Source organism: Augochlora pura, chromosome 6 (assembly GCF_028453695.1).
Source record: "Augochlora pura isolate Apur16 chromosome 6, APUR_v2.2.1, whole genome shotgun sequence".
Lineage (NCBI taxonomy): Eukaryota > Metazoa > Arthropoda > Insecta > Hymenoptera > Halictidae > Augochlora > Augochlora pura.
In genome coordinates, this window is record NC_135777.1 from 22,629,292 (window position 1) to 22,656,394 (window position 27,103).

At 41.5% G+C, this 27,103-nt stretch overlaps 1 protein-coding gene across 2 annotated transcripts in view; it reads right to left on the reverse strand.

The window, feature by feature from the left end:
• Positions 1-927: 927 nt before the first annotated feature.
• The window catches only part of LOC144471886 (solute carrier organic anion transporter family member 3A1-like), a 71,925-nt gene continuing 45,749 nt past the window's right edge, over positions 928-27,103 (reverse strand). Inside the window, exons 3-16 of one of the 2 annotated variants that reach the window (XM_078184465.1) lie at positions 16,914-17,256; positions 14,176-14,376; positions 12,074-12,127; positions 10,637-10,742; positions 8,567-8,783; positions 7,821-7,964; positions 7,101-7,316; positions 6,909-7,016; positions 6,413-6,646; positions 5,539-6,081; positions 4,938-5,127; positions 4,663-4,851; positions 4,353-4,504; positions 928-4,196 (exon numbers count right to left, since the gene is read on the reverse strand). In XM_078184465.1, the coding sequence (XP_078040591.1) occupies positions 3,901-4,196; positions 4,353-4,504; positions 4,663-4,851; positions 4,938-5,127; positions 5,539-6,081; positions 6,413-6,646; positions 6,909-7,016; positions 7,101-7,316; positions 7,821-7,964; positions 8,567-8,783; positions 10,637-10,742; positions 12,074-12,127; positions 14,176-14,376; positions 16,914-17,122 (2,859 nt within the window). In that variant the 5' untranslated portion in view covers positions 17,123-17,256 and the 3' untranslated portion in view covers positions 928-3,900. The remainder of the gene's footprint in view (positions 4,197-4,352; positions 4,505-4,662; positions 4,852-4,937; positions 5,128-5,538; positions 6,082-6,412; positions 6,647-6,908; positions 7,017-7,100; positions 7,317-7,820; positions 7,965-8,566; positions 8,784-10,636; positions 10,743-12,073; positions 12,128-14,175; positions 14,377-16,913; positions 17,257-27,103) is intronic. The other variant, XM_078184467.1, reaches the window with a different exon arrangement.

Consider the following 27,103-nt stretch of genomic DNA (forward strand, 5'->3'; position numbering starts at 1 on the left):
GATAGAGATTCATATCACAAAAGTAGGTATATATGTATGTATAATATATATATGTATGTATATATATTCATATATATATATTTTTTATTTATATATATATATATATATGTATATATATTTATATATATGTAAGTGCATTACAATATGTAGTTAGAGAGATCATCGCGGTCTCGAGGATGGCGGGGAACGGTGGATCCCGTGGGCGCTACGGCCGAGTTCGAACATCAAAATTGCCTCTAAAATATAGTAGCGTGTACTACGATTCGAAAAATTGACAGTGACGGGCCAAACAGCGTGCGAGATTATCGTACATAGGCGTAGACTGCGGGCACTTTACGAACGTATCGTACAACCACGCTGTACACAACGGAACGCAACCAACTCCGTATATTTTACACTCTTTCTGTCTATAGGAAAGTCTATACAATCGAAACGATTCCATTCCCATATGTTCGTTCGAAATTCGTTTGAATAAAATTTGGAGGACGCGTAAACGGACCCGCAGCCTATGTTAAGTGTTCATTCGGAAAAGTAAACTAAATGCTGTGACTTGTTTTACCGGAACAACGTGTGTACGCGTGACATTGTATACAGTGTGTACCATGTGTGCGCGCGCATGGGGTGGGCGTGTGTTTGTCCTCTCTCTCTCTCTCTCTCTCTCTCTGTATCGTTTGTGTCTGCTTAATTAAGTGTACATTGTTTCGAGAATCACGTAAAATTATAACGCTGGTGAATCGTTGGAAAACGATCCGGTGGAACGGTTTCGGCACCGAAAGCGACAGGTTGAACAAGTACAATTCAATCGTCGGCTCATGCAAAAAAGAAAGAACGGTGTTAAACGTCTAAATATTATCGATTACAATTATATACTCTCCATATTTCTGTAAAACCACATTTCTACGGTTCCCGTACTATTTACTCTCTTCACGTTCTCGTAGTTCTTCATCTTTGTTTGTTTCTTCTTTTTCGTTTAAAAGAAATTGAGCTGAAGGTATAACAAGTTCAATAATTTCACTTTTTTTCTCTTAGGCTAAAAAGACTTCAATAGATCCATGCGATAGATTTTCTCTCTCTCTCTATTCATTATTTATCCCGGTAATCCTTTGTATCGTTCCATCAATTTACGTTAGAGGTGCATTATAGAATCTCTCTCTCTCTTTTCCTGAGTTAATATAGTTCCTTTCTTTTTCTTTCATTTGTGTTTCTTTTTTATTTCTTTCTCTCTTTCGTATTAAGCTTTCTTCGTAATCGCGTATCGTTTTCGTCGCCGTTGAACTCTCTCGCATTTGTAATATCGAAAATTGATACGACAGGCTTTCAGGTACAAAACAAGTAGACTCCTGGGGGGAGCCACGGTGGCGGATCGTTCCGGATCCCGTCGCGATCATCATCCGCTATGTTACATTATAATTTGTCGACCGAACGCCAAAAGTGATTCCCGTCCGTTCTGAATACATATTTCAGAGGCAATATTATTTCTTTTATTAATCCGCCACCGGGCTTCCGCGGCTCGCCGGATTGTCAGCGAGCTATTGACAGCGGCCGTGGTGGCCAGAACATAGTCTCGGAGAGTGACGTTTAATCCCAATTGACCCTTGATTTCGCCGAACAATTAAGTATTCGTTAACAGAAAGAAAAAACCGTCGCGCGATCGACCTTTCGTTTCCCATCTCTCTCTCATTTTTTTCCCATCTGCTGCTCGTTCGTTGCTTGGAAGCATAGAATTCATTTCGGTATAGGACCACGAGGCGGCACCGCCGTGCCAACCCCCGCGAAGCATCGTCTCCGTTATCCGGTTACACGCTATAGTTTCTCGGAAAAGCTCTTAAAATAGTTGGGTGTCGCTCACATGCTTGTTTCATATTTTTTTTTAAAGAAGAAACAAAATAAAACAAAACATTCGAGATCAGGCGTCGCTCGAAAGCGTTAGTCTCCGGTCTCTTGCTCTCCCACCCTCTCGCCCCTTGAAAAGAGGAAGAGAGAGTGGGAGAGAGAGAGAGGGAGGGAGGGAGAGATACAGGATAACCAAGAACAAATAAAACGTCGCGAAGAGAACAGTTTGCACGCCGTTATAATCGGATGGTACGAGAACAGAAAAATAAAACGTATCCCGCAAACGAGTCAACTACGATCCTCTGTCGTCCGTGTTTGTTTTTTTTTTTTACATCACTATGTTAAATTGACTACTTCATTTCTGAGAAAGCCTAACCACTAGTTATAAAATAAATCGCAGCATCTCGATCTGCAATCAATGATATTCATTATATAGATCGTTAACTCTATCGCTTAGTCGATTACTTTTTTTTTTCTTTTAAATATACGTTTGTCTAGTCTTGTATTTCTTAAGGCAGGAATTTTTATATTTACAACGTTTGTCCTTGTTGGCCTTTGCTTTTCCCTATTTTCTTTTCTCCTATCCTACTTCCTCTTCATCATCATCATCCTCCACTTCTTCTTCTTCTTTCTTCCATTACTTTTCTATACTTTTTTTTTGTCCTTGTTTCGCAAAACCGTTCAAGGCTGGTTCCCGTCGAAACTCGTTTCGGCCACTTACACGAATATCTCTCACGGTTCAGGTTAATAACGCCCGTTTAGAACGGCGGTGGTGTCCGAAACGAGGCCACCTTTTGTTCACCTATTATGTTCCTATTTATTGACATGTACAGGATGACCCCGCGACGCCCGTTCCCATAATTCCGTATCGTTGTCGAACGACGGCGACGATTCGTTTTCAACGTTGACTCAACGACGAAGACCGGTTAGATAGAAAGACGCACGCCGACGGTCACACGTTTTTAGAATGACCGTGAACGCTTGCAACCGAGACGCGAACTCCGCTGACCTACCTCGAGTCGCGATCTTCACCTTACAAAATATTATGATCATAGATTGCGCCGCGACGCACCGGATCCCTTATCTCAAGTGGTATTTGTATCGCATCTTACATCATGTGTGTGTGTACACGCTACACGCTTCTTCTAGATAAGTATAACTGTAGTAGCGATATAGTATAACACCTACCGTTTTAATTAGGATATTAACGTGTAACGAGCAATTACACGGTGAATCTAGCTTTCGAGTAATTCGCCGCTACGGAAAAAACAGGTATCGGTACACCGCTCCCTACGGTTTTACGAGCGCTATTTTTAAACGCGAAGCACAGTTCAAGGACAACCGAAAAAGATCCTACACGCTAAACGAAAAGGGAGTCGGATCTACGGGAACGCCGGTTCTCTTTTTTTTGCGAGAAGAAGAAAAAGAAAGAAGGAACGCAGGCTCGGCTTCGTCGTTGAATCAGTTTCGCGTTCGGGTCTCCGATGAGAAAAGCATCTCGTCGCCATTATTCGGAGACAACCCCGGGCAACAGTGGCGACGACCGGATCACCCCGTAGTAATCGCATCGCCGTAAAAATGTACACCCTAGTGATATTAGTTTCCTAAAAATAGCCAAACCATAACTGGAGATCCATGGCAAATCATTTCGTACCGGTAAACGATACATCCCACGCAAAAATTGTAATCATTGTAAAAATATCATCGGACCTGCGCGGCCCGTCGTGTGCAAGAATATACGAATGTACGATTCCACTTATATAGTTCAAACGGAATTTAAACACGGTCGCTCTCTTCGTTAAATCTCATTAAAAAAGTATATTAGCACCATAAATACATGGATCCACGGCTCTCTCGCTCCCGACCAACCACCGATGTATTCCTCATCGTCCGGCACTTGATCCAGGGAGCATGGCCGAGCCCCCCCAACCCCCATCTCACCCCGTTAGGATTGCACAAATCGTTAGTGATTTAGCTGCGACGACAAAATGATCTGCCATCGATCCCGCTTTTATCACCCACTTTGATATAATGATCAATTGTACAGCCTCTAACGCGCGGCGAACATTAAACGTTCCTGGTGTGGTTCTCCGTTGGTTTGCCGGTCAGAGGTTTCACCTCGACGTCCGGCTCTTCGAGTGCGAGTGGGGCTTGCCTCGTGTCCGGCACCTCGACGTCCATCGCGCTCTTCGACCGGTTCGCCGACTCCGTCGAGTCCTGCGTCTGGTTCGACGAGCCGGTCTCCTCGAGGTTCGTCGACTTCGTGGGCTCCGTGGGCGACGACACCGAGGACGGCGTGACCGTCTCTGAGTTCGGAATCGTGCCGTCCTCCACCATGTGGTGGTGCGGTTTCTCCTCGAACACTAAAACGTAAGGAACGAAATAGAATCCAGAAAATCAAATTCTACGTTCAATAAACCAACATTCTAATTCTTTATTATATCTATTTATCACTAATGGCTTCATCTAATTATTTTAAACGACACGTTTTTGAATACTTGTCGAACCAGCCCACTTACATTTGTCAAGACTGATAATTGACCCTACGAATTCGTTCACAGTGAAAGATGGCGCTTGGTCCTCCAGCTGTCTTCTCCTTCTGACCAGCCACCAGTCGATGAGGAACAGCGCCAGAGCTAAAATCTTAATGCCAGCACAGAGTCCGACGTATCTGAAACGGAAATGTATTTGAAGCATCCGTAAACGATAAAAAACTTGACGGTAACCGTTCGAACTACATGGCACTGCGAAGAGCAGGAAAGAAAGGAAGAAACGAAAGGATACTTTCAGCTCTCTGCGCAGCGGCAATTCCCGGCCGAGGTTACGTACCTGTATCTAAATTGTTCGATGTCGTAGAGCAGACATCGGCCGCCTTTCTCCCCGCAGGTGCTTTTCCAAAGCAAGCACGTAGAGTCGATTAAGTTACCGAATAAAATAGGAGCTGGTATATAACCGAACAGTCGAAAGATTACAAACTGCATGCCCAACGCGAACGATCTCTCTTCTTCGGAGACCGACCTGCGAGAATGTGATATTATGAATGCGATGTTGCAATTGCGTCATGGTATATATAATAAATAAATAAAATTAACAGAGGAGCGTACCTTAACACTATCATCAGTAATGGCATCTGCGTGATAGCGACGATAAAGGTCATAAAGAAAAGTAATATTAAGAAAGGAAATATAGTCCTGCACGGTGAAGTGCACGGGCCGGCAGTTGCTACCGGCACCACTGTCACTTCCGCGAATTCCGGAGCTGCTGGAGGCAACATTGTTAGGTTTCCGTGTATACCTGTTAAAACATCATGTAGTTAGAATTACGAGCACACTATAATTCCGAGTGTGTTTATTAAAATATCTTCTATAGAACTGGATGCCACAAAACTGTCTACCCATCAGCAGCGATTCTGCTCTAGAAGATATTTTGTTTCGCTGACAATACCGAGAACAACGAGTTAACACGTTCCGTGCCACCATGTTCATTTAATTTGCTAAAAAACAGTTTATAACAGATCTAGAATTAAAGAATTAATTTCCACTACAAGAATGGATCTTAATAAACTTGTTTTATTATTATATACGATTATTAATAATTACAGATAATATAGCAAGTTTTGAGGTGGAATAACAAATAACTCGAGAATCGAATAAAAATCTATTTGGGCATAGAACGTGTTAAAGCGATACGGGGGGTAATGCTTACATGCACAGTTAGTGAAATTCGATTTCGAGCTGAAGGCAGTGCAGCCCGCATGACAGGGACTGAAGTAGGTCAGACCGTTGTTTCCGCAGACGGGCTCGACGTCCGTCATTCGACACTCGCAACCGAAGTTGCACGCGGCAGTGAGGTTTACTTGGAAGGGCTCCGGGCCCTTCGTGCTGCTGTTAAAGTACGGTATAGTGGTCCCAGCCATCTTGACGTTGTCACAGCCGAGGAAAAACAGGAGGCCGTAGCAGACCAGGCATATGATGTTCGAGACGAGGACGAACTGTACAGCGCCCTTCGGTCTTAATTCTAAACGTTTGAGCAAGCAACCGCCGAAGAATATCCCGATGCAGGCGCCCGGTATCGCTATCGAGCCGGTGAACACGCTCGCCTGGCTCTTCCCCAGGCTGAACTGCGTCTCGAGGTACTTCGGCAGGAACACCACGAAGCCGGACACGATCACCAGCTCCATGCAGGCGCCCAGACAGGTCACCACGTACACCGGGTTGCACATCAGCCTCCACATGCTCCTGGGTATATCTGCAAAGCAACCATTTTAATTATACAATTTATATCTATATATCGGCAACCATACTTTAATTATATATACATATATTTATTTGCATAGTGAATAGTATAGTGAATTTATTTAGTGAATATAGAATATAGAAAATTACCTATTACTTATGAAATTAAAATTAGGTTAGGTATAATAAGATAACTGAATTAATATACTCCTATTAATTGCTTGAATTAATATGATACATATCCATGGCTCGAATGATCTAGATCGACCGACTCACACCGCAAATATTTATGCAAATCGGCGCGGCAAAAAAAATGCCGTTTCGAAGGTCAGACCCCCCTTTACCTTTCACGTCCTTGCCGTAACCGCTGTCGTCCAGCTTCTCCTTCTTCGGCTCTTTGCACTGTTCTTTCTCCTTCTGCGACGACGACTTGTTCTTCTCGATGATGCGTATCTTCTCTTTCTCCCGTTGCAACGTTTTCGGGAAACTGAAGAACGGTATCGCCACCAAGATCAAGAGCAGACCGCAGAGCAGAAAACCGCCCCACCACATGCCGACCCATCTGTGATCGCCTGGATCTATTTCACAAATGCTCGGTTATTACAGTTCGTCGGTTTTTAATATAATAAATATTTTCTGCATATAATAATACCATGGAAAAATCGATAACAATGCTCGCGTTTCTAGCGTAGGTTCCAACGTATTTATAAATTCAGAGAAACAACCTTTACAGATAATTGACCTTTCGCGCGGTCTGTTTTGAATGGTTTAGCCTTTGGTCGTTCGGCTCGCCGAAGGATGATTTTATAAAAATGGAAGATTCATCGATCGCGCGTTTACCTATGCTGATAATAGTCCCGGAAAAGGAGTCCATGTGAAATGATAATAAGTAAGCGCCGAGAAGGAAACCCAGAACTGGTCCGAACGCTGCCATGCTGTACATACAACCTGAAAGAATAATAAAAAAAATTTGTATTACAATTATATAGACTATATATAATCGTAGGTAATTTTAGGTAATTTTTTATTTACCGATATATAAAGAAGCACTCTCCGGACGAACATGGTCGTCGATGTAAGTAGTACCAAGAGTGAAGAGCGGAGAACCACCGCAGCCTAATAATAACTGAGCAAGTACGAATAACATAACAGGGCCAGCGGTGGATGGGGATCCTTGAATGCAATTATCGCCTCTTAAATTGTTGTGTGGTGCCAGCGGAGGAGATGATAATCCGGACGACAAACGACCTAAGACGGAAATCAACTTATATTAGCTTTGTCCAACGTGCTGGCTTGGCTGGATAAAAAGCATTCACCGTTGCTCGGACCAAGCGACATTAAAGGCGACGCGTCGTTTCAGCCGTGATCTATCCTATCAAAAAATTATGCTAACGTCTTTGAATAGACGGTCGATTAACTATAATTAGCAATTCAATTTAATTATAAGTAATTCAATTTAATAGCAGAGCAAATCCAATTCGGTCGAAAGCAAGCGAAATAAATAAAATTGTTTAATTTATCTATCATTATAGTTGGACTTAGGCTTTGTACTTTTATTATCATGTTTGGTGTTTTATTTTATAGCTATATTTTATATTTTTGTTACTATGTTTGCTGTTTTATTTCATTACAACATTTGATACTTTTATTACTATATTTTGTTATTATATTATATTAGTATACTTTGTACTGTTATACTTATACGTATTTTTTTATTTAGAAGAATAGTGCGTTGCGATAAAAAAAATTTACCGAGTCCCATGTCCTGTTCGCGCAACGATACGCCCCGGCAAATGTTGTCAGAGCTGGAGTTGTTCGCAGCCGTCATCAAGTTAGGCTCGGCCGTGAAGTGCGGCACCATAAAGATCATCGATCCGAGTCCCATTATCACGGCGCCTGAAATTTCGATTCGATTACGGCACTGTGCGACGGTCGCCCGACAGAGATAATATAATATATCACGCTATTAATCCCTTTACGCTAAGGAGAGGGGCCTCGTGTTCCATTCGATCTTGCCAGATCTATAAATATGTATCAATGCCTGATCCAAATTATACACAACGGAAGAACGCGGCGGTACGCGATACCTTTCGATGTGCCTTACATTTAAAAACTTACGTCTCTACTGTATCGAAATAAATCAATATTAATTCTGAATTATTCTCTTGTATAAACGAGAATTCATATAAAAATTTATTATTTATATTGCAGTAGAACAGCCATTCATCGAGATGGATATTATGTTATAGTATAGTATATCTTCCGAGTGATAATGATAAATATTACATATTATAATACATATTATAGATAATTTTATAATGATCTTGATTAACAATATTAATTTATATATAGCAGTACATAATGTTGCTAAGTTAATAATAGTAATACGTAAATATACAGTAATTTTCCTCTGGCATGGAGAACTAGTTTTATGGGATTAATAGCGGTGCTACAGGTAGAGAGAGAGAGAGAGAGAGAGAGAGACCAGTTCCTCTTACCAATCGCAATCCAAACTGGTATGTGTCGACGGCTGCCGAGGTAGCTGACGAAGATGACGGTAATGACGTTCCCGATCTCGTACGAGCTCGCGATCACGCCGGACAGACTGGACGGGATTTCGAACCTTTTCTCTATGGTTGTGATCACAGAATTTATGTAACCTGAACTAAGTGCCTGCTGCAACGTGACGAGAAACGATAGAAGGAACACAAACACCTGAAATCATCGGAAAATGTACAAAGATTATCATTAATGTCTCGAAGTTTTTTATAGCTCTGATGCAATGGAAAATATCAGAGCTAAAATGTTAAATTTTTTTACTGAATAAGCATTAATTTTAAGCGTTATATTTTGTGATTTTGATGCTTGGACTTTCAAGAATTTTATTTTGTGATTTTAATGCTTGGAATTTCAAAACTTTTATTTTGTGATTTTAATGCTTGAAATTCCAAAACTTTTATTTTGTAATTTTAGTGCTTGAAATACCAAAACTTTTATTCTACAATTTTAAGGTTTGAAATTTCAAGACTTTTATTTTGTAATTTTAATGCTAATAAACATCGTACAATATAAAAAATGAACCGCCACCCGAGGAGTTAACAATCGCCATCGATTCGCCATCGACTGGCATCAGTTTCCAGCCGCGTCGAAAGATCGACACCACGGTTTCCGGCGGAATTAAATTAGCTGCGATTGACTAGAACACACACTCGAGCAAATTGGAGCATGCCGGTGATCGTCAGCCCGGGGAGGGCTGATTGAAGACGAACGGAACGGAGTCGTCGGCGCCGACTGAAACGCGCGCGAACGATTGTCCGCAACTTCGCGTGCAGAACCGGGAGAGCGAATCCGGACCGCGTTGGGACAATCGTGTACAAACTGGAGCAGGCTTGGACTTGATTCAAATGAGATGTAGTTGCCTGGCTTTGATCTGGAGAGGATCGAAGGCATCGGCGGGGCTGGTAGGATCCGCGGCGTTCGGACCAACTTTGGATAGATATTTGCCGCGGCGGTGCGGAGTCGAGAGCATCGGAGCGCGTTGAAACAGGCTCGAGAAGGTTCGAGCGATCCGAAAAAGAACTTGAGAGTGGCAGACGGAAGATTAACACGGCGTTGAAGAGCCTTGGGACGAGATAAAGAAGCCGGGGAGAATAAATCACGGTGAACAAGGATATCCTCGATGCTGTTTGGAAAGCGTTCGAAAGTTGACGCCGTTGCCTGCTTCGCGGTGGCAAAGGTTTGTAACGACGCACGGTGGTTCTAGTAAATTAAATTATTAAATCTCGAGATATTTTTAAAAAATTAATTCTGCTCTTCGAACCATTTATCTTTGGCATTTTTTCATAGATGCAATGATAACAGAGTTACGACTGGAATTGCGTGGACCACCCTGTATATAGAAGTACTATATTATAGTGTATATACTATACTAGAAAAATAGTAGAAATGTATACAGAGAGAAATATAACATAAATTATTAGATCTCGAGATATTTTCAAGAAATGTCTTTATGCTCTTCGAATTATTTATCTTTTTCCTTTGGCATTTTTTCATAAATAATAACGGAGTTATGGCTTGAAACAATTGCGTGGACCACCCTGTACATACTAGTACTATAATACAGTGTATATACTATACTAGAAAAATACTAGAAATGTATAAAGAGAGAAATACAATACAGCAGCACATGTACTATACTATAGTCTCATTTCATGGCACTGGAAGCCATACAAGGCTCCTTCCGTGATCTATCCAGCAGTGCCGCGACACTGTTACGGGTATTATCAACTCTTCCGCAGTGGCTGAGAGATCCTTCCACGGTACGTCGACGGCTACTTCAATGTCGTATCCTTTCGAACGATGACTCACGTTGGGTTCATACAATACTTAGATCCGCGTGCGCCGCGTTAAGACCGGAGGGGCTGCGGCACGGCGATCGATCGCGGCTTAAATAAATCCCCGAGTCCCGATCTACAGGGATTTCGGAGACGTCGCAGGGATGTGGCAGAGAGAGAGAGAGAGAGAGAGAGGGGGGAGAGAGAGACAGAGAGGGAGAGAAGTTTGCGTACCTTTATTCCGGCGAATCTCTGTATAAAGGCCGGTCTGCAGCTCAGGATCCCGCAGTCCTTCGAGTCCGGATTAAACGGCGGTGTCTGCGGCCTCTCCTTCTCCGTCCTGGATTCAACCGTGCCAATGAAAAACACAAGATTTTTAGCAGACGCCCGCGATCACGGATCTCCGCGATCCGCCGCGATTTAATGTCGAAACGTTCGGATACTCTTTCGCTGGAACTACCGATGATATTCTGTAATTTCGTTTTCGATTTAACTAATTTTATTTCATATGATTTATCTACGTTATTTTATTCGATTTTTCTAATTTATTTTATTCGACTTTTCTAATTTATTTCACACGAATTATCTAATTTATTTTATACGAATTATCAAGTTTGTTTCATACAATTTATCAAATTTATTTCGGACGAATTATCAAATTTATATCATTCAATTTATCAAATATATTTCACCCGATTTATCTAAAATATATTTCACACGATTTATCGATCTCGTTTCTCTCAATTTTTTAATATAATTACTAGAATAATAAGCGATCGTTTTTGTATAGAGTCGTACCCAGTTCGATGGAATCTCGTCATCGTAACGCGTCGATAGCCATTCGATGGTCCCAGCGTGAAGATCGAGTCTTTTGTAGCGACTTGTTAGTACGCGACTACTTCCACTCCGGAATTAAACAGCGCTATCGAGGCTCTAACAGTTGGAAATAGAATTGCAAGCGCGAACTTAAATGATCCGGTACTTTAACTTGCGTTAGCGGCGGCGCGTAATGGCCGTAGTTTAGCGAGGATTGCGTAAATGCGCAATAATGGCGGAGAAATGATTTCATTGATGACAAACACAGGTAACGTCTCATCCGTCTTCGTTTATAGAGGAAGAGATGGGACTTTGAGATAGGGCGGCAACTTGGTACACGACAGAGTCGACTTGGGTACTGCGATATAGATATAGACGGTGAATTTTGTTAATAATCTGACAGTTTAAACTAATAATTAAAACTGGACCGAATGATCAGAATTTTTTTAAATGATCTGTCGCTCTAATCGAATTAATAATGACAATAATAATTATGATAATAGGAAGAATAATAGTACTATAACAACGACAATAATTATAATAACAATAATTTTTTTTTGTTAATAATAATATTAAGGGGGTCAATAATAATTTAATAGGTTAATAATAATAATTATTATAACGATAATAATAAGAACAATAGTAATAAAATAGTAACAATCGATAACAATTTCACCTCTCGATCGCGCTGTTAAATAACCGAGCAGTTTCATTTGTCTACGGTAAGAGCAACGCTGATGAGGAATGTAGAAGTCATGTGTGTGAAAGAGAAAGAGAGAGAGCGCGCGTTTTATTAGTGTTTGCTTATGTTACGCGGTGTACGTTCGCGTTAATTAACACAAATCGAACAATTACCTGTCCACCATGGAAGCACTGGGATTCCTGCTGTGACATTTGATGATAAAATCTCTGAAAAACGGCAAAAACGAGAAACAAGAAGCATGAATATCTCGTGCCATACGATGGGTACAAGTGGAGAGTGCGTGATACGATGAGGGTTTTTTTTAGTAAACGAAAAATACTGGCGAAAGAGGTTCGATGGTTCCCATAGGTCCTATACAGAACACGACGGCGTTTTTCGTCGGTCACGGTGACGAGCGGCGAATTTTTGAACGCTTCGAGGGCGAGTGCAACCCCTGGAGGCGCGCGCGCGGTCTATACAATTATTATGTATTTGACACTAATTTCTCAGAAATCTTGAAAATTCATTTTTATTGCGATATATTTGAACAAATTAAATTTGACTAGACTGTTTCGTTTGCGAAAGAGTTCCAATGCCACCCTCTATTATAAAGTATTATATTATAAAGTAAATTAGCTAAACAAGCCAAATAAGCTAAATAAACTAAATAAGCTAAATAAAACGAATAAACTAAAAAATCAAACTAAAAGAATTAAATAAAATGGCGTAACATCAGCGACCGGTTGCACCCTCCAGCGGAAGAGGTTCGATTTCCAGGACACCGGTTTGCCAGCGTAGAGAACCGTCGCGCTCGTCTAATAATAAAGTTTACGCGTTGCCGTGTGAAATCATCGTACCACTCTTTTCGCCGTCGCGAACGATCCTGCCGATCGGCGAGCCGATTAAGCTTCGATCGGAAGGAGTGTCGCGCGAAGGAGAAGCCGATGACGGGCCTCTCTTGCCGCGATCCGCGGAATAATAAACTGTTTCACGGCGGCGCGAAACGTGTCACGGTCAAAACGCGCCGGCTGCGTGCTTTCACTCGCCACGTTTCGCAGGTGTTGTAATTCCTCGCGCAAGGAATATAAGGCCCCGCAATCGGTTCGCTACAATTTCTCCGGCGAATCCGAGGAACCGGAGCCGATTTCGCAACGCGTCGCGGCCGAGCCGATCGCGTACGGAATTATTTTGGCACGGTCGCGAAAGAGAGAGATAGACGAAATCGGCTTTCTCTTCGTTTTACTTCGACGTGGAGGAGCTTAGGAGCTGCGTTGGTGCTTGGCCGAACGATGACGCAAGAAGTGACGTGTGGTGGTCGCGCAACGAGCGCCGCGCGCTCGCCGACGACTTTTGCGCAGATATTGGCAAGCATTCGATATTTGGGATAATCCAGATTTTGAATTTCCTATTAATTTTATATTATATTATAATTTTATATTATTCTAAATTTTATTTTTTCTTCTTGCGGGATTGGTCGTCGTTTATGGGAGCTCGAAGCTTCAAGCTGAACAGTCGAGCCGATTCGCGAGGGGTTAATTAACCCTGGAACGACCCGCGGAGTTGCCGGCGATTTGTTACATTTTTAAATTGCCTGCAAACGTCTGAATAAATGGAAGAAAATAAAAAAAATGCATTGAGATTTTCCTTACGATTTTAACTAATACTGTGTAATTTATATTATAAAATAATATATTAATTATCAAGACGTTATTTTGAATGGCTCGCAATTTACTATGTCACGAATAAAAAGTATATAAAAATTACTTACAGTAATTTAATTATGTAATATATCATATTATTATATATTATATATATTATTCTATAAATAAATAGAATATATGAATTAATAGAATTAAAAATAACTAGATTATACTGTGACATTATAGCAGTCACAGTAGCGCGATTTCCCTCTCGGTGTTATATTCATTTTTCGCCGGTCCCTCGGGGTGTCGCGCACCCCGCGCGACCCTTACGTAACATTAACCGCCGCGGCCGGTCCAGGGTTAAAAAGTTAGCTAATGAAGCCTAACGGCGGCAGGCTCGTAAAGAGCGGCCCGGTCTGCGAGGTTCGCCGGAAGCCGAGCTCTTTGCTCGCTGGCTGAACATCGTCGCGGTGGAAAATCATCGCTTCCGAGGTTCCCCGAAAGCCGAGCTCTTTGCTCGCTGGCTGAACATCGTCGCGGAGGATGATCATCGTTGTACAGGTCCCGGCGCGTCGCGACGCGGGGCAGACGCCTCCCGACGCGTCCGGGACACCTGACAGAAGGGCACTCACCTATGGTCCACGAGGCCAGAACTGGGATTCCTACTGTGACACCTGATGACGGTGTCGTGGGTCAGTCTGCTGCCGGTCGCCTGCAACGGGTCTGTGGCTTCGTCGGCGCCCGTGCCCGCGGTCTCCGCGTACAGCCCCGTCATGGCGTACATGCTCTCGTTCCTTCGATGCCCGGCATGGTAATTGCTGCCGGACTCGGACCTGGAAACGTAACGATAGAACGCGAAGGTCAGCGGGCAATTTGGAAACGATCCATTAGCTCCACCTCTCTCTCTCTCTCTCTCTCTCGTCCTCCACCCCGGCCCCCACCCTCTCATTAGCCACGAGCAATATGTATAAGTACGTCCGATAATCGAATATATGGGCCGGATTAAAAGTATGCCGCGCGACTAAGCTCCGATTAACAGCCGGATAATCGCGTTTGGATGGACCGGCAACTTGGCTACGAGACCCCGACTTGCAAGCTTTAGACCGTTCTGGGGATTTATGCGATCAGCTGAACGCGTGTTTTAGAGAAAATATTGTCTCGTGAGCTGATTCTGAGCGATTCGTTATTTTAACAGGTTTCGAAATAATTATTTATTGTAGAGATATTGCTCGTGGCTTAATTCTAGAAAAATTAAGTTTGGAGAGGGGCGAAGGAAAAGGGGTGGTTTCTGGGAAGAGGATAAATAGTAAGATCGGCGATGGGAGAATCTGATGTCCTATTTGATATAATTTTTCTAGTATACCTTTTTATGTGCACCTATTATTTTTTCAAATTAATATGGCAATCATGACAGACGGGAAGAATTAAATAAGAATATGATAATAGAAGAGTGATGTAGCTTAGAGAATAATTCAAAACGATTTAAAATTATGTAAAATAATGTAAAGTGATTTGAATTCAATTTAAAATTATATAATGTGATGTAAAACGATTTAAATTTAATTCGAAATTATGCAATGTAATGTAGAATGATTTAAATTTAATTTAAAACTGTGTAATGTAATGTAGAATGATTTAAAAGAATTTAAAATTGTAATGTAAAATAATTTAAAATTACGTAAAATAATTTAAAAGAATGTAGAATAATCTAAAATAATGAAAAGTGATGTAAAATAATTTAAACTGAGCACTGAATAACTGAGTGAAGGAAAAGCGATAAAACCTAAAGAATAATTAAAATAACCATTATAAAAACTGTTCTTTGACCTCTTTGCTAAAAAAACAACCACTAAAATGAATGAAATCCTAGTATCGAAGTATTTTTATTTCACTATTACTCGAGCACACGTCTCATCTCTCTGTCTCTGTCTCTCTCTCTCAGCAATGCATCCATAATTGGGGCCAAAGAACTTGGCAGCACATCGCAGATGACTTCTTCTGCATCCTATTACGTCGAGCAGAGATCAAAGTAAGAAAAAATAATGGCATTCAATTAGGTATGAATAGAGAAGGGAGGACGACAGAGACAGAGATAGAGAGAGAGAGAGAGAGGGAGAGCGTTTTGCCGGTCGCCTCGTTCGCAAGAGGAACGGTGCCGAGAAAACGATGACTCTAATTTCATTCGTGGAATCAGCACTCCGTTCGCCGGTGGCCGAGGCATAGGGAGCGGTAATAAAATACGAATGCCATGGGACAGGAAGTTTGTTAGCGTCGCTTGCGAAACGCAATTTCTTCGCCGGCCGTCTCGTTAACGAAGAAGGGAGAAGACAAACAGAATCCTGGAAGCCCCTGAAACGCACCGGGAGGGGGGGGGGGGGGGGGGGGGACCTGTACTTACAAAAACATTACACGTAGAGAACCCCCCCCTCACCCCTCTCCCGAAGGATCATATTACTTCGGGAGGTAACAAGAGCCTTCCTTCCCGTGTTATTTGAATTTTTCTGCCACTCCCCTTCCCCGTGGAACCGGCGGGTTCGCGGAACCACCCCCGTAAGGTCGCGCCCAGAAATTTGCACCGATTTTTCACACGTGTACGAACATCTCCGGTAATATTAGGTTGTCCCATATTTAAGAAAAATCTTAGCAGATCTAAAAGATTTTATTTGTGAATAGAATTCGTATTTAAGGCATTTTGATAATATCGGAGATTCCTAAACATTGCTAATATTCAAAATGTTCTAAAAATTATTCGCATTAGGAAAATGATTCCTTGGGACATTTGAAGTAACTTTTCTCTTTACAAGAATTTTTTCCGAGGCGTTGTTAACGAGTTATTAACGAAAAATGATGACCAATGAGAGCTAAGATCCATCAGGCGCGAGGCGACCGAGCCATTGAGTAGAACTGGGCGTCGCCTTACCCGTGGCTCGACCGCCTCGCGCCAGCAGATCTCGCCTCCCATTGGCCGCTGTTTTTCCTTGATAACTCATTAACAACGCCGCGGATTGAATTTTCGCAAAGGAAAAAGTTTCTTGAAATGATCTCAGGAACGTCATAGCTCCAATTGCGAGCGCTTTTTCAAACACCCTGTAGTTTCGCGTGCCACGCGGACGCAGGAAAAGCAAAAGGAAGAATTACGAGGAGAGAAGGAGGAGAAGGGTTAAGAGGAGGAAAAGGAGGAGGGTTAAGCGGAGACATCCTGTGGGGAAGCTGTTTCGAGGCGTTCTTCTCGAACAAAGACGGCCGCGGGCCTAAGTGGAGGGAAAAGTAAGGGGTTGGCCCGCGTAAGAAATTCCGTCCGCGGGGGCGGCAGAAGGAGAGGCAGAGGCCGCCGAAAGAGAGCAGAGGCCGACGACGAAGAGAAAATCACCTTTTGTGCCCGAAACCGCCGCCGCTCTCGTTCCTCTTGTGGCCACTTTCGGATCGTTTGTGGCCAAAGGCACTGGATATGCTCTCGGCCCGTTTGTGACCGCTCTCCGAGCGTTTGTGGCCGATGAAACCGCCGCCGGACTCGGTCCGTTTGTGGGCGAACATGCTCGAACTCGAGCCGTTCCTCTTGTGCCCGCTGGTGGACGCCATTTTCTTCGCTTCTGGCCTGGTCCGACTCGGTTTGGCGCGCGCGCGTCTTCCGGCTGCTGCTACACCACCCTCTTACAAAGCTCGCTGAATTACGGCTTTACCGGCGACATTTTTGCCTCCGTGCTTCCGGTTCCCTGCGAACAGAAACGAGAAACCATGTCTTAGTCGTTTTCACTTCTGGAAGATGTAGGAGATTCGATTCGACCCTTAAACCGCCGTTTCGTTAGCCGCCATAACGACTTGGAGTCAAAGTTCGAAATTATTCAGATTGTTTTGGAGAAATAGTTATTTAAGATGAGTGTCTTTATTAATTTAGTATTTCTCATCAATTGCTCTATTTATTCGAGTAATTTGTTTCAGTTGTCGTAAGTTATTTTGTCTATTTTTATTTATTTTATTTATTAATAATTCCTTTATTTATTTCATTTATTCGAATTAATTCTATTCGTCATAAATTATTCTATTTGATTATACCATATAATCATTCTATAATATTCTATACATTCTATTATTTTTGTTCAAATCGATTAAATCCCTGCAAAATAAATTCTTATGTGAACAAAATTATCATCGCGGACAAATTTTTATTCGACAGCGTCGTATTTCGTTAATTACTTCGAGTAATTAAAGTAAATAAAGAATTTTTTATGAGATTTTAACAAAATCTCATTTTTAAACCCTTTTTGTCCGAGTCAACGAGGAAAATAAAAAAGAAAAGGAACTGCATTCTGTAGGTCTCGGTGCAAAACTGTGTGCGTGCTGAAAATTCCATCGATAATCCACCGGCAAATGTTTAACGTCCACCTATCATTATTGCACATTTTGCAGCGACGCTCTGCCGCCATCCTTCATCCAGTATCTGTTGAATCGCATGAAACATTGATGCCAGGATTGCCGGAGCGCGAACAGAGTGACTCGATATTATTATATACACATACATATATGTACACATGCACATCTACGTTACAAAAATGTATTTACCCAGTTCCACGTTGCCCTTTATTGTAACGCGTACGTTGACGAATCAATGAACTGAATGTACTTCGATGATTTCAATCATTGTAACATCAGAAAAAATACTGCTATTAAATATATATTATTATTATTATTAAATGCTATTAATTATATAAAAATACTATTCATTTTCTTAACCAGTCTGCTGATGAAATAAAAATATATCTCTTTGAAAAGGGTGAAAATTACTGTAATTTTATTGTATATGCTTTTTTCGTGGTTTAATTAAATGTGGCGCTTTTGTAAAATGTGTAATTTGATGAATAATTTTAGTAATGGATATTATAATAATATGATGATATTATGATATAATAGTGTGATGACGTAATGATATGATTGGAGAATAATATAGTGATATAATGCTATAATAATATAATGATGTAATGATAAAATTAGAGAATAATATATTAATATAATAATGCAACGATATAATTGGAGAATAATAAAGTGCTATAATGCTATAATAATATAGTAACGTAACGATATAGTTATAGATTAATATAGTGATAAAATGATATAATAACTCAACAATATACATATATATTAATCTAAACAATACAACAACCAGTCAGTTGTTTCCGACGAGCACGCTCGCCTCTAATTAACGCGGGCGCTGCAGTTTGACGCGCGGCGGGATCAGCAATTTAAAAAATGAAACTGTTGCTCGGAACGGTACCGATTGTGTTCCCCCGGTCGGCAATTATCCGGCGACGATAATTTTCCACGGAACGGACAAAACGAAACGGCGTGACGGGAGAGAGCGGCAGAAGATACAGTTATCCCCCTACTGTTCCCTAACGAAGACGACAGCGGAGATTCCGCTCCGGAGCGCTCGAACCCGGCGACGCCGCCGCCTGAACGGCCCTGACCTTACGGAAGCCGGTTCGTTGAACTGTTCAACGCCGCAGGAGAGTTGTCAATTGGACGCACGATTGCATCAAACACGCTGTCGTCACGCGGATTTGCTTTTTCAACGGTGCGCGAGAGAGTTATTCGAGTGCTGCTCCTCCTCGCGCGCGCTCTCGCTCGCGACTCTTCTCGTGACACGTTCGCTTATCGAGTGCTCGAGTTCACTCGAAACTCCGTATCGCGTTCCGCGGCCGGTCGACGGTCCGGTTTACGCGCAAGGAGAAACCGACGTCGTTTTCCACCTTTTTCCATCGCCATTTTCTTTCGCTCAAGCCGCCCTCGTCCTTGAGCGCGGAAACAACGCGGATCATCTGCAACGTTCTGCAATGGAGAGGACTGTTTCCATCTGGACCCAGTGGAATTTTAAAGTTCGATGAGATTATTCGGTCTTTTTTACCGATAATATAGTTTTTTGGAATTTCTCAACGCAAAATTTCGAAACTAAACAAATACAAAATAAGAAACTACATTAAAAAAGGAGTTCGAAAATTCTTATAAAAAATAGTATTGTACAACGCTGGTTTCTTTATCGGGCAACATTTTGGAAACGCTGGAAATACTAAGAAACGATGGCTAATCTCGGCGGCGACGCGTCTCGCATACTAAAATCACCGCGTTGCGAGATTTTATTATAGTACACAATATAAACCGGAACGGTGCAGGCCAGAAACGTGGCGATAAAACTTAGCGTGTAACCGGAAATCTGCCCAGGATCGTGGGAAATTCAAGATGATGATTCGGTGCTCGTTTCGACGGAAATTACGGCCGTATCAATTTCCACGGTGAAAAACGGTATCTTTGACGCCGGAGAATGTTTCCGTTTCCAGCTCGTTTACTTTGGTCTTACCTTCTTATTTTAGGCGGCAATTTCTTTAATGCGTTTACTTTGCCCATATAGCACCGGTCGCTGAGAGCCGCTTTTTTAATTAGTCAAAATAAAAATTTTCTGTCCCGATTGCGAGAGACACTTGGATATTACTTTTACTCTTTAATTGTCTGTTTAAGATAATAATTTCATTTTCTGTATTTTCTTGAATTTTCTATATTTTCTTAATTTCGTATGCTAGCTGGTAATAAAATACAATAGATTATTTATTTAAGGTAATAATTTCATTTTCTATATTTTCTTAATTTCGTATGCTAGCTGGTAATAAAATACAATAGATAATTTTACAACTAGAACAGTTCATTTAGTAATAAATTCTTCTAGCATAATAAAGGCTAATAAAGTTATTCTATTAAGTGAAATTAATGACGAGATAATGACTCATTTGACGAGATAATGTACGAGATTCTCGGATTCTGACTAGCGGCGTTTCTCTTTATGGCCACATAAGTGGCCCTGAGTCACAGAACTGTCCCGGAGCCACAGGTGTCCCTATCCAAACAGCAGCGTGTCATCGACGGCGAGGGTTTCTCTAAGGTTCCGATAAGAAAAACTGAATCAGCAGCAAGTAAAGAGACCCCGGCCGTCCGAAATGATCTCGTCCCCGTCTCGCGGAAGTTGGCCGCCGCCCGGAACTTTAATTGGCGTCGGATTAATTGATGCACTGTCGCCGAACCCCGGCTAACGCGACGGCGAACGACGAGGACCACACGTTTATGTAACGCGTTAATTGCGCAACTTGATTCGAAACTTTCGTCGCGGTGGTCCGCAAAGCGTCTTGCGACAAAGGCTCGAGATTTCGTGCGATGCTCGGGCCCCAAACCTAACTCTCTCCCTACTCTCTCCCCCTCTTTCATTCCCAACTCTCTCGCGCTCTCACTCTCTCTTTCTAATTCTCTCGCGAAAGGCGGAGGTAATGATAGGAAAAGACATCGTCAACCGAACGAATCGCGTTGGAAGCTATTTCACGGTAATAGGATTTCACAGGAAGAAATTACAAATAAAGTAGTATTTTGAATAGTAAAAAACAAATATTTTAGTTCATGACGACAAATTGAATAAATTGAATATTTCGAATTCTGGCGGAAAATATTATCTGCGCTTTTTATATTAGATATTATTGAATATATTGTCTTTAAAATTGTTTATGATGTATGGAAGTACTTTTCTTTTGTGTGAATAAAATATTTTGTTTTTTAAAGGTGCGTTATTCCGAGCAAATAAAATATTTGATTGTTAAAGGTACATCCTCCCAAACAAATAAAGTATTTAATTGTTGAAAGTACAGTGTATCGAACAAAAAAAATATTTAATTGTTTAAGGGTACATCCTTTCAAACAAATAAAATATTTAATTGTTAAAGGTACACATTTCCAAGCAAATAAAATATTGTATCTCTAAAGACCCATACCTTCGGACAAATAAAACATTTTACCCTGAAAAATGCATGATCTAAAATCTAGAATAAAATATCGATTTTCCATTTTCAAATTTGAGATAATAATTTAGCCAGCTCCAACCTCGTCCATCCGTGTATCCGCAGCCGCGACTTGCAGAATTTGCGTGCTATGATTTGTCCCCGCACGCGAAACGAGGAAACAGAAGCTACAATTCTTCTGTCCACGCTAATTGCCGACATCCTGTTGACTTTAATCAGTGGTGCTCGGTATGAGCACCGTAAGTGCATGATTATTTTACCGTGTTGGAAATGACCTGACGTTCCCATGATTTTCCTCGCGCGAATACCTCGTCCTAAGAAAAATGTTGCTTCTTCGTTATAAAGAAATTTAGAAACGACAATTGGTCAATACTTTACTCTACTTTTTGCGCTGGTAAATATATATATCCATTGGTTGATTATTTATCGTTAATTCTGTAAGCAATTATGAGCTGCAATTGCTGCAGTTTTGTACTGCAACTTTGTGTCGCAAGTACTGCAAGCACTGTTCGTCAATTCTCCGAATCTAAGTCGATGATGAAAAATACTACGTAACCACGCTGCGTATTTACAAAGCATGACGCACGTTATTATGCGCGCGTTGCAATAATAAAAATCGATGTTTTCGCCGACCAATGGTCTATCATTTTTATGCGTTCGCGATAAACGCGGATTATTGCAATGAGAAATAAAGAAATGTTGCGAGAATATATCATACTATATTATAGCATATCCTACTCTACTATACCGCATTCACTGTATATTCTACGCTATTCTATTCTATTGTATTGTATTTACAGTTCCGTGACGCCGGGGATTCGCGGCCAACGAACGGAAGCGCGGCAGAGAGGTTAATAAAACGAATAATTATCGGGCAACGAGCGCGCGCGTCGAAAGAATGCGGTTCCTCGGCGCAAGCTGTTTTCGTACGGCGGGCAACAGATGAACAAAAAATGGTAACCCCCCGCTCGCGGCGTGTACATACACGGTAGCAATGAAAGAAGTCCGCCGTCCGAGAGAAAGAGAAAGAGAGAGCGGATGGCACACAGAGGAGGAGGAACGTGCTCGGTTACACGTGTGGGCAACTGTTTTTTCGCTTGGTTTTTTTAGATTATCGACCGTGGCGAGACCTTGATTTCGTTACTCGATGAAAAATTGAAGGAGGCAATGTGTTGTGCGCAGTATAGCCGGCTAACGAATTCAAAGTCAGGGATACGTCGTAATGATCGTCTATGGTTATAGTACGTCGTCGGGGAACCTTACCTACCTGCCTGCCTACCTACCTACATACCCGGTTTACCCGCTGCGCGCGGCCTGCTTGCCGTGAATTAGACGAGATCATTCGTGCAAGAACGATGCTCTGTTCGCAATACGATCGTTATTTGCGGCTAGGCTGTGGATAGCCTTCCACGGACTTGGACAGCGTGTATTCTCGATCGCGACACAGGAAGTCGACGATTCTGACTGCATTGTAGCGATATAGTAGGATTTTTTATCAATGGTACAATTATTTTAATATCTTTGCCATTAGGGCAATTCGATCTTTACTATTTGTTTACTTGTTTTATCTTGTTTTATGTCTTTCGTTTTATTGTATTATTATAGTCTTTATTACTATTATTATTATTCGCTTCTTTATTTATTTCTTTTAATCTGGGATTTATTTTTATGCTGTTATTATACTAGTAACAAGTTTTTGCAAGTTTTTTATTACATTACGCTGTGTCATAGTATATTCTATTATATTATACTATATTAAATCATATCTTACTCTATTACACTACATTATTGCAAATCCAATTCTATTCTATTCTATTATATTTTTATTTGGTATTATCATTGTATTTCGAAATAAACATTAACGACATCTTTGCTCACCCATTCAGTTTTTTCCGCCGCTATTTCGTTCGATTTAATCGAGAGGACTTGTTCCCGTCCGCGTTCACAGATAATTGGCATGATTCATAGATAGCACGTTGATCGCTCGTCAAAATTGTGAAACCAGGAAATCTCGGTCTCATGAAAAGCAAATTACTCCGTCGCCGAGACAATTGCGTCCACGAATTCATTTTGCATCACGATTTTACACTCGGCGCGTTCATGATTTATCAACACGTTGTATTATGTCCCACCGTGGCCTCATGTTTGTTACAACCACGTTGTGATTTATTAATATTGGGTTAGCAACTAAGTTATTGCGGATTGTTATATAAAAGTTTATTCAATGGGAATAATTAATTGAAAAAGCCTCGAAAGGAAGGCTTCTTGGCTTTTTGGAAATAATACAATAACGGATAAAAATAAATAAATAATATAAAATAATACAAAACGGAACTAAATAACTAATCGATACAATTTTTGCACTAAATTGAAGATGAAAGTCCAGAGAGTAAGAAAACAATGTAACTTAATTACTTTAAACACGTTCATAAAACCAAAGGATGTGCTAAAACCGTCTATTAACAAAAACCGCGATCATTTGTTTGCGAACCCAATATATCAGCGGATTTGTATGCCGTCGTGCTACGCGCGTCAAGCCGCTTCATCAACGAAAGGTGAATCTATTATTCCGGAAGGATTAATGAAACCGGCATACAGTAACGCGCTACACGTTGTGCTCGCTGTACCGTTATAAAACCGTGTCACATCGTTCCATTAATTATTAATTTTTAAAGGCAAAAGAAGTTTGCGAAAAACTCTGCTATGAATTCTAACCGTCTGTTTAACGCGCACACACATGCACGCGCATATGCTGTGCACAGTTGAGCAAATATGCGAGTATGCAGATTTCTGGAGACCCAGGAATTGCAGACACTGTGCCAGAAATATTATCAAGTGCAAACATTGTCGTCATTGAGACTGCAGTCTTCAATTTTTTACGCGTCGGATTTCTGGAATCACTGAACGAGAAATGAAACTGTCTCGAAAACAAGGCTGTGCTGCAAAAATTGTTATTTATAGTTTTCTTATGACTTTGTTAATTCAGTATACTGGGTTATAGAAATGTTCGTACGTTAGAATTTTGCTATTGGTTGTCAATACTAGTAGTCTACTAAATTAAATTAAATTAATAATTGGTAGTCTACTAGACAATGACTACAATTCTTTATTTTCAATTTTGCTACCACTTGGAATGACTTGGAATTTGAACCTCGTTTTCAATGATGTAAGAACACTTTTGCGGGCTGCTGTACGTTACGAGGGCACATGATCCGTTTTGGCCCGGCCGAGATATCTATCAAAGAGATGGATCCGTATACATCGGGGAACGTTCAATCGGCATAGTGTGACTCGACATTAAACCTAAGCCGAGCAGATGTATCAGCTGTTGATGCTTCATCGACTGCGCCGGAAGTGAGCTGCTCGAGATCTTTCGGCTAGCTCCTCAAAGGCGGGAGTAACTCGGTCGATCGGAAGCGTCGAACGGCGCTCAACTAAACTATACCTTCTTCTCCTCTTATCTTCTATCTATCTCGCCTTTTCTATTTTCTCAGGAATTCTCAAGAACAGAGGTTTCTCCACGGTCATCGGCGATCAAACTCGGCCGGCAGTTAATCTGGATCGAATTAGCAATCGAGAATGAGTAACGAGCCCGATTACGAGCCAGTCACAGTGGCCCGCGATCAAAACCGTCGTTAATTTCGAACAGAATCATTTTTCAGAAGGAACGCTCACGTGAACAGATTACCAGCTTTATCATTGCATAACCGACGGCTCTCTGTGTGTGGGTGCGCGCACGTTTCGCCTCCTTCGATGTATTTTCTCGTAAAAATAGTTGGCGCTCTGGGAACTGAAATAAAAGGTGCGAAAATATGGGGCAATCTAATTTTTATTTATTTTTAGCTGGTGTGTGGAATAAGAAAAATGTGGAGTGAATATTTTATTAGAAAATTAGATGTTTGTTTTGTGGGGGTAAATTTATGATGGGGTTATTGATAACTATAGTGTAATAATTAATACTTGACTCACCAATATGATGCCACTTTCGCCAACGATCAAATTCCACCGCTTCTTAAAATCGGTCAAAAAATTAAAAAAACCCATCCGTATTAATTATTACAAAAATTCTATGTCAATATAAACGCGAATTACTAAATCAACGAAATAACGCCAGTTTCGGGAACGGTGAACGGAATCGAATTCCGGCGGGGCGTTAATTCCGTCGAAATTCGATTTCTCGAGAGCGTGTAAACGTATCGAAAGCGGGGGTGTGATTAGTTAAAACGGCGCTCGAAATATTCAATGCGCCGCGCGGCTTTTAGCTCGATTAGCTTTCGGCCGGTAGCATAATCGACCCCGGCCATCGAAAATCCGGCCGCGATTAGCAATTCGGCGGTCCATTTATAGAAATGGCCCCGTCCTCCGATCAAAATGGCCACCGTGTCGCGGGGGGGCCCCGATAAACGGCCGCGTTCACCCCATCGGCGCGATGATCAAATCGTCGTTAGCGGAACGGCGGTTTGTCGCAAACCCAATTACGCACCGCTGATCGCATTATGTCTGAGGTTGTGTACCCCGTTCTCCCGCTTACCCTCAAATAGCATTACCGGGTCATGGGGTTACGTACGCGCGAATCCCTTCCGGCCGCCATTTTTTCTCTATTTTTCTTTCCATGACGTATTTCGCTGAAAAACCGAACGACCGACCAGAAAAGTTTTACGATATTCTTTCGATCGCCCGCGCGGATCTTTATGCAAACGTGCAGCTTTTTAATTTGTATACCGGCGGTTCTATAATATTCCGAAGTAGATGGAAGGCTTCGTCAAACATTTGGCTAAGGCTACCGGTATAATATAAATGTTTGAGCTGCTGCTGCAAAATGGACCGAAAGGAGGGCGGGCTCGTGAAATTGTTTCCCATTTGCACGGTCGTGGTAGAGAAATAGTTTGAAGTACTTTAATTTTAATAGTTGTTTGACGTCTTTGTTATTTTTAATTGGATCTAATTTTATTTTAAGAATTATTTAACGTCTTCAGTATTTTTAATTGAATCTTATAATTTTAGTAGTTATTTAAGGTCTTTAGTATTTTCTATTAAATTTTGTAACCGGCACAAGAGGGTTGTAATTATATAACTATAGAATTTGCAAAATGAACTGAACGGAGGGTAGACTCCTTTCATTTAGCACGGTGGTGGAATTGTTTTCCATTTGCGCGTTCGTGGAGGAATAATTCCAAGAACATTAATTATAATATTTACTCAACGTCTTTATTAATTTCAGTTAAATATTGAAACTGGCATAAGAGAGTTGTAATAATTTCGCACGTTGTTCCATTCCATAGAATTCCATATCATAATTTCATTTAGCACAGGGGGGTGAAATTGCTTTCTATTTACGCGCTCAGCGGCAGAGGAATAATTTCAAGAACATTAATTATAATATTTACTCAACGTCTTTATTAATTTTGAACCTTGAACTTTTCGCTTTACGAAAGTTAACATTACCGCTTCTGCTTTCAACGTGACGCAATTCGAATATTCGCAGTGTGCACTTTTCAATACCGTCGCTGGTTACAAATTTCAAGGTAGAAAATTTCGCCCATAACGACTTCGAAATTAGGTGTCTCGTTGCACCGTACGGCCTCCCCCCACCCCCAACATTCGTCGAATCGAAGCATCGAGCAAACAAAGAGCGCAAACACGTCACCGTCTGCCGGCGTGTTTGCGGCGACGGGCAGAGAGTGTCGTCAGCGAATAAGCTGTTAGCGGGAACAACCGTCGCGGCGGGGCCCGC